The 12,162-nt window shown below is 50.6% G+C and overlaps 1 protein-coding gene across 3 annotated transcripts in view; it reads right to left on the reverse strand.

Moving 5' to 3' along the window:
- Nucleotides 1-5,150: 5,150 nt before the first annotated feature.
- Nucleotides 5,151-12,162, reverse strand: part of abl1 (c-abl oncogene 1, non-receptor tyrosine kinase) — a 35,855-nt gene continuing 28,843 nt past the window's right edge. For all 3 annotated transcript variants that reach the window (XM_064307242.1, XM_064307243.1, XM_064307241.1), the window contains 8 exons: nucleotides 11,858-12,130; nucleotides 11,343-11,427; nucleotides 10,420-10,597; nucleotides 9,407-9,591; nucleotides 8,861-9,013; nucleotides 8,264-8,353; nucleotides 7,827-7,955; nucleotides 5,151-7,292 (listed from right to left, as the gene is read on the reverse strand). In XM_064307242.1, the coding sequence (XP_064163312.1) occupies nucleotides 5,644-7,292; nucleotides 7,827-7,955; nucleotides 8,264-8,353; nucleotides 8,861-9,013; nucleotides 9,407-9,591; nucleotides 10,420-10,597; nucleotides 11,343-11,427; nucleotides 11,858-12,130 (2,742 nt within the window). In that variant the 3' untranslated portion in view covers nucleotides 5,151-5,643. The remainder of the gene's footprint in view (nucleotides 7,293-7,826; nucleotides 7,956-8,263; nucleotides 8,354-8,860; nucleotides 9,014-9,406; nucleotides 9,592-10,419; nucleotides 10,598-11,342; nucleotides 11,428-11,857; nucleotides 12,131-12,162) is intronic.

Consider the following 12,162-nt stretch of genomic DNA (forward strand, 5'->3'; position numbering starts at 1 on the left):
TGTTTGTCAGTAAATGCTTAACATTGAAGTTAAGGACTAACTGAATTCCGGCCCTAGTGTCTGAACACGTCCCATCTCTTACCTCTCAGTGGCGACACCCGGTGGCCATTCAGTTGTTTAACAATTCTGGCTTTTAATTGTTTACTTGTAAATCAAAGTTAAGGACAAATGTTGACTGAGTCCCTGCTGTAGCCAATGAACGAATGGGACAGGTCTTGTATCTTTCCCCCCTCAGTCCTGACACCTCGTGGCCATATGGTGTATTGCCCCCCCTTTAATTTTAAGGATGGGGGGGGGGAAGTAGGTAGGTAGGGCTCCACTTTCCCTTTTTACTTGTGAAGACCCCGTGCTCTTATTTTGCAAGGTTTCCCACCAAACTCCTTTGAACGGAGGATAGTGCTTTTGGTTATTATCACTGTATCCATTGGAGGAGGGGGGAGGGGCATGTTTTCCTGTCCTGTCTTAATTTGAGAGGGGTGGGATCAGGGTGCGAGGGGATTGGGGGGGGATGTCAGATGGGGTCTCCACAAAAGCCGTGCTCTTACTTTCTTGCTCCCTGGGTGACCTCTTCTGGCTCCGCGCGTTAAAAGAAAAAGTAAATATGTATAAATTTTGAAGGAACTGTGCTAACATTAATGCGTTCTGCGTGTATATGATTTTAAAATGTCGACATTTGATTTTAATAATGATGATAATAAAATGCTCTAGAAAGAAAAACAGTGGCGTATAAATGTCTTGTGGTGTGGCTTCTTAATGGCATCATGTTTCCCTCTTAAAAGAGTCGATTCCTTGTATGAGGGGGGTGGGAGCCCCGCCTCCACCCCCACGCCATTTGATTTGAGTTTGTAAAAGTTGCTCCGTAGGTCCCTCCCTCCCTCATGGGGAACACATTTTCCTGAAGGACCCATAACTTCCACCATATTGCATTTTCTGCCGATTTAACTTTTCTGAAAAACACTTGTTCTCCTACAAAAAAAAACAGCTTGTTTGCATGAAGTGTGATTTGGTGCATTTGTCTGTGGTTTTGTCAAAGGAGTTGAGCTCCACTGCAAAGCCAGTGACCGTGCATGTGGTTGTGTGCTCATCAGAAAAATCCCTTAAATGTAATCCTGAGCAAGCCTTCCACACTACACATATCCCCTTTGTTTGCCCAAATAAGGTCTGGACAGGAACAGGCCTGTAACACTCCCCCCACCACCAAGAGACCCCCCAACTCCCCCAGGAAGAGAGAAACTGCTTCGTATACTGCCCCATAATCTAGCGATAGTAATAAGACAGCATGTGATCTTGTGATTATACCAACAATTTCTCTGGATCCTGTTCTATGGAGGTTCCTCTGTGATCCAGACACTTACGTAGGCAAGCATATCTATATATAAATATCAGTTACGTTCTCCTCCATACGTAACCTCCTTTTATGGTCATAACCTTTTATCATCTCATAACACCTCAGTGTGCCTGTCTATGCATCACCTATCTCCTGCATTTCAGATATTATTCACAGTCCAGCACATTTATCATACCATCCCCAGTTATTTACATGCACACACGTATAATGCTTTCTCCCGGCCCATAAAGTGGGTGTAGGGTCAGCCGGGTTCCTGTGTGGCTCAGGGGTGCAGTGGGCGTCCTGGTCGTCTGTCGATTCTTGTACCTGCCGGCCGCGAGTGTTGGTGGGTCAAAAAGGTCACAGGACTGCCCCACAGTTGGCAGGAGATTGCTGTGGCTCGGTTATATTGTCTTTCCAGCTGCCGGTTACAACCTGTGATATTTACAACTCAACCGTTGTCTGGGCAACGGAATTATTAAAGTACAGAGTGAAGAGGAGAAAGGTACAATTTGGTTAGAGCAGTCAAAAGTGCACCTTACAGGCGTACGATGTGGATGGTTGTATTGATAAGGACACCATACCTCTGGTGAAATGTGGTGGATGTTGGATCTTACGAGCGTTTCTGGCATCTGTGGATTCTGGAGCTTTTGTTAAGCTCAATGGAATGGAACAAATTCCGGCAAGGGCCAACACATTCCGGCCAAAAACCTCGTGTCCACCCACAGGAAGCTAAAACCTGGCTGGAAATGTAAAATATACGTTCCCTTAAAATACAGCAGAGACCCTTGAGCTTTGACTTGGCTTAGCAGAGTTTAAACAGGATTCAAACCAGGAAAGCAAGCTGGGGTATTTAATGTAGATAGATATGAAACACATCCTATTAGTTATCCGTTTCAGTTCCTCAGAAAACTGAAATCTCTGACAAAAGGTCTCTAACCCCAGAAAAGAAAATGTGTGTGAATACACATGGGGTGAAGTTTCAGGGACGTGCTGCAACGCACAGCGTAGCTAAACGGTTAGTGAGAAGTCAATGTCACGATGAGGCTGCAGGTTCTTTTCCCCGGTAGTACACTGCCGTCATACTGCTGAGCTAGATACAGAACTCCTTGTGACCCCAACGGCCATTTTCAGATGTTGGTGCCTTAACAAATAACATCAGTCTTAAATTACTGCTTTTATCTGTCACTGATTCAAGTTGCAGCGCTATAACCCCACATACTGTTGTAAAGCTTAGACTCTTTGCACTTTCGATTCAAAAAACCTTGATTGGTAAAACCACAAGAGAAAACAAATGAAATAAGGCAGGCGCCTCCCCCAAACGAGGAGTGAAACTGCCAGCCTAGGTTGACAATTATGATATTTTATGATCCAATAACTGTCCACAAGACAAACAGCTGCTAATAATAATTGTAAGGGCTTTGACGTGACCAAATTCCCCTCTTAGCCATAAGGTATTAATCCACTCTTTGGACATAATGCTTTGACTTTTCAGAGCCTATTTCCATTGAGCTGCAAGTGTTTTCAGGAGCTCTTGAAATTGAGCATTTCTGTGTACGTAAATAGAATTTCAAATATGAAGTGTCCCACTTTTCAGCAAGGTAAAACCAGGTGGTTTGATTGCTTCTAAGTGAATTTGGTGTGAGATAAGTAACACTTATGTACACATTTTGTACACAGAAGCTATGCAAAAGGATACCTTTTGACTGAAAAACAAGGCTTAGCCAAGAAGAGAGAATGGGTAAATAAAGAATATTTATTTTGTAGGGGCTCCTGAGGGCACCACCACGAATAGAATTAGCTTTTGGAAGAGGAATATAGCTGGAAAACAAAAATAATAAATACGCACAATGAGGTTTGGTGCCATTCGGTTTTGGGGACACTCGGGCCCACCTTAGGAAAAACGCATCAAATTTTACTGCTTTTTTTCGATCAATTTGTTTCTTGTGTTGTAGACACCCCAAAGTACATGTGACCATGACTGCACTGTATATAGTTTTGGAGATAATTGGGTTTATTTAAGACAGGGGGGATTCTTAGAAAAAGCCCTGAGTTTTAATGTGTTTTAACCTGAACAACTTCAGCCAATGTTCTGTCATATGAATGTGGTAAATCTATAAAAACGCGTGTGGTGTAAATCAGTCTGGATAAGAGAGCTGCTAAATGCTTACAATGTAAAATGTCTATTGCTGTTTTTGTTTACACCTGAAAATCAGCTATTCACACTTAGGACACCCATGAGAGTGGAACTGTTCAACTGATCAATTTAGTGCTGTGAGAGAACTATGTGGCTGTTTGGGACCCCTGCCATTCACCGGTCTAGCCAATAAACACAACTCTGGTGAATCCGGTGGACCGCCACGTCCCTGGTATGGAAGCACTATACCAGCACCAGAACCTGCACCAGCACCAGGATTGGTACCAGGACCAGCACCAGGACCGGCACCGACCAGGATCTCACGGACAGCACCAGACGGCACGGAACCAGACCAGACGACCAGACTGGCACCGGAACCGGTACCAGCATCATAAAAGCAATAAGGCACGAGGCACCGCTTTTTTTCAAGTAACACGTTTGCTTGTATTTTACCAAACAAAAAAAAACAAAAAAAAAAAGAATTGCACCAGAGGAACATGTGAAATGAAGAAAAATAATATTTACAAAGAGAAAAGAACAAATTAACTGCTCATTAGTGTACAAAATGGGGAGGCTGCTCAGATACAAGGAAAATAGTGGCATAATTTTACAGTTAAAAAAAAAACATAAAAAGAGGGAAAAGAATGTTAACAGTACCGTGTTCGGATACAAAGGCAGCGTGTGGTCAGAAGGTCCTCGATAATCGCAGTCAGACAGGGCAAATTTAGCAGGAAAAAAAAACAGCACAACTAATACTGAAAACATCAAAATACACTGTTTACGCAGAGTAAAACAGGAAAAGGAACGTCGAAACATCTTAATATGATAAACTCTGACTCCGTCGGTCTGTTAGGTATGTACACAATTGTCCCCGCCTTTCGGCCTCACTCACAGCGACGGTTAGGATTCACGGTGCGAACGCAGGAGCGAGTGTGTGTTTCAGGCACAGATTGCTTTAGAGGCTGTACAACGGCTACGCTGCCCAAACTTTTGGCAAAATTACTTAAGGTCAAAGGTCAAAGCAGCCACATTAGAGTTTCTGTCAGTATTGTGAATCAATCTGAGGACGTTAAAAAAATAAAATAAAAACTTTCCAATACAATAGTTTGAGTTTATTCCTGGTCGTTCCCCAGACCTCCTGGAGACAGTAGTGTGTTGTGTTGCGTGATAAGGCGTCAGTCAGGCTTCCACACTGTCGGTGAACGTGAGAGACGTACTGAATTCTTAAACGCATAACCATTGGTTGAACGGACACGTCCCAGTTGTCTCAGGCACAGCCATGGGGCTATTCTGGACTCGGCTTGCAGACTTAAAACGTATTGATCAAGCCAAGAGCGCGTCCTTCACCCAAGTCTCTCTGGCGTAATATTGAGCGTTGCTATGAATGACAGACGTCCCAACGCTTTAAGCAGCTACGGCCCAGGAAGGAACGAAAGGTCACGACCTTTGGGGAACGTTCTCAAAGGCAGTTTCAGTCTCACACAGACTCCGGTGCTGCGTACCCCGTGAGTGACACGGCTAAAACACCTCTCTTTCCTTCGCCCTCGCCCTGTCCCAGAAGGCAACTGTCCAAAGGCATAAACGTCCACTGTGCTCTGGAAATGAAGAAACCTCCCCCACACGCATCAGGCAAGAACTCGACAAATGAGACTCAAACGAGGAATGTAGGCCATCCTCCTCACAGCAGACCGTTAAAAAAGCATGATGGCTTTATTCGCAGTAATATTCATTTGAAATATTCATAAGGAAAATATGGACCGGTAAACCAATTAAAAACAATTCAAGTGAATGCAGACTCAAGCACAAGCCTTTTAGCCAAGGCTTTAAAACGCAGTGTTGCATTTGTTTCTGTAAGATATTTTGTTTTTGTGTTTCAAAAAACCCAGACAAAACGGAAAAGGTTGAAAGGTTCTGTTGATTCTGTGCACAGAACCCTGCCCTGTTTTTTGCTTTCATTTTTTTTTTTTCCTTGTTTTTCTTTTTTTTTTCTTAAAATACCATCTATCAGCCAACGAGGGAAGGAATGTCAGTGAGCTTCACGCTACGAGCTGGCCTTCCCGGCCCGCACCCACCCCGCTCACGCTCTGGACCGACACAGTCCGGGCCGCCGGACCGCCGTAGACAGTTTGGAGGCACACCCCCCCCGCCAGCCCCACCCTCCAGCGCCTCCCCCACAGCGCTACCTCTGCACGATGTCGCTGATCTCCTTGACGGAGGACATCAGCTTGGCGAAGTCCTGCTGCTGCGCGCTGCCCCCGGTGGTGGCGGGGCAGATCTGCAGGTCCCGCAGGCTCTGCTCCAGCTTGTTGATGGCCTCGCGGAAGGCGAACTTGTTCCTCATCTGCTGGATGGACTCCACGTAGCTGACGCAGTACTTGGACAGGTTCTTGCCCGCCTCCAGGACGGCGCCGTGGCTGCCCGTCTGCTCCGAGTTGCGCTCGATGGCGGCCCGCAGCCGCTCGGTGCCCTCCAGCACCATCTCCCGGGTGACGGCGGGGCTGGGCTGCTTCTCGGCGGGCTGGCGGGTCTTGCGCAGCGAGCGGCGGGTGGTGATGAGGGGGATGAAGGACGTGGGGTTCGCCTGCTCCCCGCCGAGGGGCGGCGGCTGGGCGGGGGCGGAGGTGGGGGACCCGGTTTTGGGAGGCGGGAGTTTGGGGGCGGAGGTCAGGCTGGGTTTTTTGCTGGCCTCCGGCGGCGGTGGTGGGGCTCGCCCCTGTTCAGCCGGGCTGGAGCCACCGGGGTACGGGTCGAGGTGCGGGGCGGCTTTGCTTTTGGCGTCTGTCGGGGGGAGTTCGTGGGTGGGGCTCCAGGAGGCCTTCCCGGACTTGGAAGAGGACGGCGGGGGTGGCGGGGCCGGTTTGGGCTTCTGGAACTTTCCGCGGTCCCTGTGCTGGGACTGGTCGGGGCCGTGCTTGTTACGGCGGGCGCGGCACTCCTGCCCGGCGGCGCCCATGGCGGGGAACACGTTGGGCTTGAGCAGCTCGGCCTGCAGGGCGCTGGTGCGGGACGCCTCGCCCGGGTCGCTCGCCCCCTGGGGCCGGCGGCCCAGCTTGGGGGTCAGGCTGGGCGGGCTGGACCCCGGGCTGGACTCGCCGTCCCGGAACACGTCGTCCGCCGGCTCCTCCGCCTTCTTGGGCAGCCGCGGGGGCGGGGTGAGCGCTCCTGAGCGGGGCGGGGCGCCGTCGGCCCTCTGCTCGCCCACCCGCTTGCGGGGCAGGGCCGGCTTGTCGCGGCGCCTGTCGAAGGTCCCCGAGTCGAAGTGGTGGCGGGACTGCGGGTCGCGGGGCAGCGTCACGGACTTCCACTCGGTGCGGTCCGGCCCGGGGGGCATGCTGGAGGTCGAGGACGAGCGGAGGAACCGTTTGGAGTTGGACACGGGGTCCTCCTCCCCCGGCGGGGCAGCCGCCCCCTTACCCGCCCCGACACCGGACGGCGCGGGGCCGCCCTTCCTGCGAGCCTGCGGCGGGAAGGGCCCCGGGTACAGGGGGGCCCCGTTGGTGATGCCGCCGCCGCCGTTGTTGTTGGTGCTCAGGAACTTGCTGGGGTCGACGGGATGGGCGTCCCCGACCAGGGAGCCGTTGTTGAAGTCGTCCCGGCCGTCGATCGCCACCATCCCGGCGCGGCGGTCCAGGTGGCCGTCCACATCGCGGAAGGAGCTGCTGCGTTTGGGCGGCGTGGGCGCCGCCGTCTTCTTCTTCTTCCTGATGAGGCTGAAGATGCTGGTCTTGGACTTGTCCTTGTCCTTGTCCTCGTTCAGGTTGCTGTCCAGGAACACCCTCTCCTTCCGGGGTAGCATGGGCGAGACCGCCACCTCGGGCTCTGCTACATCTGCCGCGACAAAACCAGAGCAAAAAGCTCAGCTAATGTTGCAGCTAAAGCTCGGCTAACGTTCAGCTAATGTTCAGCTAAAGCTCGGCTAACGTTCAGCTAATGTTGCAGCTAAAGCTCGGCTAACGTTCAGCTAATGTTCAGCTAAAGCCCGACTAAAGCTCAGCTAACGTTCAGCTAATGTTCAGCTAAAGCCCGACTAAAGCTCAGCTAACGTTCAGCTGACGTTCAGCTACCGCTCAGCGAAAGCTTGGCTAACGTTTAGCTAACATTCAGCTAAAGCTCAGCCAATGTTCAGGTAATGTTTAGCTAACGTTCAGGTACCACTCAGCCAAAGCTCAGCTAACATTCAGCTATAGTAAAGCTGAAGCTCAGGTAACACTCAGCTAACGTTCAGCTAATTCTCAGTTCATGATACACAACTAGCCCTGCAGGGCTTGACAGCCTACTTTCATGACAGCCTACTTTATATTTTATTTATGTATTCATTTATTTATTGATTGATTGCCTGATTGAAAAGTGGAGCATACAGACCTAGCCCGTCTCCATCCTTGTTGTCCACGTTCCTCCGCAGGGTTCTGGTCTTGGTGGGCAGCTCAGGGGCCTGTTGGGCGGGGCCCAGAGTCACCTTCCGCCCCTTCTTCCCCAGCTCCTTCTCCACCTCTGACCCCCAACAAGCAAACCCAGGGTAAGTGTTCAGTAGGACCAACCGCAGTCACGTCATTATTAATGCAGCAATTCTTTAATATCAGCACATGCAAGGAATGACAGATGAGAAACTATGTGTGTGTGTGTGTGTGTGAGTGAGTGTGAGTATGTGTGTGTGTGTGTGTGTGTGTGGGGAAGAGAGTACTACAGAAAGAGAGAGTGAGACACAACACGATTGAGAGTGAGAGAGAAAGAGAGCAAGTGAGACAGAGTGCGAGAGAGAGAGAGAGAGAGATGAGAGTGAGAGAGCAACAAGAGCATACCGTCTGAGATGCTGGACTCCTGGAACATGGTCTCGAAGGCCTGGTGCGTTTCGGCGAAGGACGGCCTCTCGGCCGGGTTCCACTTCCAGCCTGGATCGAAGCAGAGAAACACCCCGCCTCAGCGAGAGCTCGTTTCCACCAGGAATCAGGGGAGTAACTGCAGACATCTATGCTCCATTATCCCCAATCTGGAATACCCAGCCGTGTACATCAGTACTCATTCACAGTACCTCCGCTATCGATGCGCGACAGCAGGCCCGTATAACTAAGGATTAAAATAAGGCTGTTTACAGAAAACTCATGGAGCACCATGGGGTTCTATACCTGCTAAAACAGCTGCTTATCTCCCCTCATTTAAACAAAACTACCACCCACTTAACAGTGTCAAAGAACAACACATCCTTCAGACATCGCTTAGAAGCCCCGTTGAGTTAAACTGACTGTTGAGATTCTGTTGAGACGGCAGGTAGTCTAGCCATTTTGAGTAAGGGTAAGGACTCCACGTTAGTGGAGGATGAAAGGAAGGGTCAGAGCAGAGAGAGAGAGGGAAAGGGGGATGGCTGCGGAGGGAAAGCGGGACCGGACGGGGGAACTCACAGGCTTTCATGAGCTGGTAGACCTTCTCGGGGCAGCCCTCGGGCCGGTCCATGCGGTAGTCCTTCTCCAGGAGCTCGTACACCTGGGACAGGTCGATGCCGGGGTACGGGGACATCCCGTAGGTGGCGATCTCCCACAGCAGGACCCCGAACGCTGCGGGAATGAGGCGGAGCATCACCCAGGTTTCAGTCTCAAGGCTACCGCCATCGGCTCAACACAGACACCTCACAACCCCAACACAGACACCTCATAACAACCCTTGGAGATGTTTTCGCCTGCACCTTTCAGATTCTGAACAACAAGTTTACTCTATCCTACATTTGCCAACTTTCGACATTTTTTTTGATGTCTGATTACTTCCAAACCCCTCAGCTGCCTTAAAAACACCTGAGAAGATACTCATGAGAACACAAAGATACCCTGTCAAACAGTACCATGTACAGCTTGAGTGACACGTCCTCAGCAATCCTGTCAATCAGTCAAACTCATTCCATTTAAACTCCATTGTAATCCCCGCCCCCCTCATGTGACCCCACCCATACTGACCCCACACGTCGGACTTGATGGAGAACTTGTTGTAGGCCAGGCTCTCCGGAGCGGTCCATTTGATGGGGAACTTGGCACCCGCGTGCGCCGTGTAGGTGTCCCCGGTCATGAGCCGGCTCAGCCCAAAGTCCGCCACCTTCACCAGGTGGTTCTCCCCGACCAGACAGTTCCGCGCGGCCAGGTCCCTGGAGGAGAGAGGGGAAGGGGGGTCACTCATGAGCCGGAACCAGACTGGCTCATTATAGCCCTTTCCCACTGTAGAGCTGAACCAGACTGGCTCATTATAGCCCTTTCCCACTGTAGAGCTGAACCAGGCTGGCTCATTATAGCCCTTTCCCACTGTAGAGCTGGACCAGGCTGGCTCATTATAGCCCTTTCCCACTGTAGAGCTGAACCAGGCTGGCTCATTATAGCCCTTTCCCACTGTAGAGCTGAACCAGGCTGGCTCATTATAGCCCTTTCCCACTGTAGAGCTGAACCAGGCTGGCTCATTATAACCCTTTCCCCACTGTAGAGCTGAACCAGGCTGGCTCATTATAGCCCTTTCCCACTGTAGAGCTGAACCAGGCTGGCTCATTATACCCTTTACCACTGTAGAGCTGAACCAGGCTGGCTCATTATAGCCCTTTCCCACTGTAGAGCTGAACCAGGCTGGCTCATTATACCCCTTTACCACTGTAGAGCTGAACCAGGCTGGCTCATTATAGCCCTTTCCCACTGTAGAGCTGAACCAGGCTGGCTCATTATACCCCTTTCCCACTGTAGAGCTGAACCAGGCTGGCTCATTATACCCCTTTCCCACTGTAGAGCTGAACCAGGCTGGCTCATTATACCCCTTTCCCACTGTAGAGCTGAACCAGGCTGGCTCATTATACCCCTTTCCCATTTTAGAGCTGAACCAGGCTGGCTCATTATACCCCTTTCCCATTGTAGAGCTGAACCAGGCTGGCTGTTGCACACCAGTGGCTGCAGACTGCTCGGGTGCGAGAGGTGCAGTGCACAGGTGAGCTCACCTGTGGATGAAGTTCTTCCTCTCCAGGTACTCCATGGCGGAGGAGATCTGCGTGGCCATGTAGAGCAGCACCACGGCGTTCACCTCCTCGCGGTTGCACTCGCGCAGGTAGTCCAGCAGGTTGCCGTGGGTCATGAACTCCGTGATGATGTAGAAGGGCGGCTCCCGCGTGCACACGCCTGCCGGAACACGAGGGGGTGGAGTCAGAACCACACAGCATGACCTCTGCTACTGGCTTTAGGGGTCCCTCAGGGGTCCCCCTGGGGTTCCTCTGCATTCTGGCTAAATCCCCAGACTGCCTCTACAAAGCTGGCCATCTAATCAGGCCCCTCTTACACCTGACTTAATCGTTCCTTACCCCTTATGAAGCAGGGTTCACACAGACATCATGAAATTAATTTCAAGGACTTTCAAGAACTTAATTCAAGCACTGTTTCCTCTTTCTTCTATTTTCTATGGCCTAGCGCAAAACAAGCAACTGAAATGTGTGCTGGTTCTCTGAAAGCATAACATTACATCATATAACATACAACAGTACAAATATTAAAATTGTTCTAATAGTATACTAATATTTAATAGTATATTTGTAGTATTCTTTTTTCTATTGAAACAATAATATAAAATTTTAATTAACAAATTGTTGGGAAATCATCTCACACAACATTCTTTGAAAAATGTCATTTTAGTTTTAAGGACCTTTTCAAGCACTAGATGGAAAAAGAAACTCTTTTTCAGGGTATTCCAAGACTTAAAATTTCTGGCCATCAATTTCAAGCACTTTAAGCACTGGAAGAACCCTGATGAAAGATGCATGCTGTGTGCTGACTGAGTGGATGAACCAGCCACTGCTTCTGATTGGTCGGCCCTTTGCGCATCACGGTTACGGTCACGGTCACAGTCACGGTCGCGGTCACGGTCACTCACCGAGCAGCTGGACCAGGTTGGGATGTTTGATCTCCTTCATCACCGCCGCCTCCTTCAGAAACTCCTCCACCTCCATGGTGTCCTCCTGCAGGACCAGAGAGAGGAGGAGCGTCAGGGTATGGGGCTCGGTAGATTTGTACCGAGGGCCACACAAACTGGTCTGCAATTTCACTTACTGGCCACTAGGTGGGAATATAGTGATCTGTCTACAGTGCAGCACCTCAAACTATGATTGAACTCATGCTTTCCTTCAAGTGACAGCACCGCTCGCCTTCGTTCCCAATTTGAACTCTCTGGAGACCAGAGCTAACTTATTTAAACAACTGTAATTACTCCACATGCTTAGGAGAAGCCCTTCTGGCTGGCAGAGTTTACTGTTTTTCATATTACCCACTGATAGGACTGGATATTTACAGAACCGACTGGGTTAATCATGCTGGCTTGAGAATACAACAAACAGTGCCCCACAGTGGACTTGACCCTGCAACCCCCTGAGACAAGGCCTGCTCTCAGACCTTCAGCGTCTTGACAGCCACGGTGAGGTTGTACTTCTTCCAGACGCCCTCGTAGACCTCGCCGTACTGGCCGCCGCCCAGCTTGTGCTTCATGGTGATGTCGGTGCGCTCCATCTCCCACTTGTCGTAGTTGGGCGAGACGCCGTAGATGGTGGGCTTGTTGCGCTTGGGCGCCGGGTAGTGCAGCGTGGTGATGAGGCCGTCCGCCACCGTGGAGTGGTGGTGCACCAGCTCGGCCAGCGTGTTGAAGCGGCTCTCCGAGGACACGTAGAGCTGCGGGGGGGGGAGGGCGTTAAACATGCAGG

This window comes from Anguilla rostrata, chromosome 14, assembly GCF_018555375.3.
Source record: "Anguilla rostrata isolate EN2019 chromosome 14, ASM1855537v3, whole genome shotgun sequence".
In the NCBI taxonomy this organism is placed as follows: domain Eukaryota; kingdom Metazoa; phylum Chordata; class Actinopteri; order Anguilliformes; family Anguillidae; genus Anguilla; species Anguilla rostrata.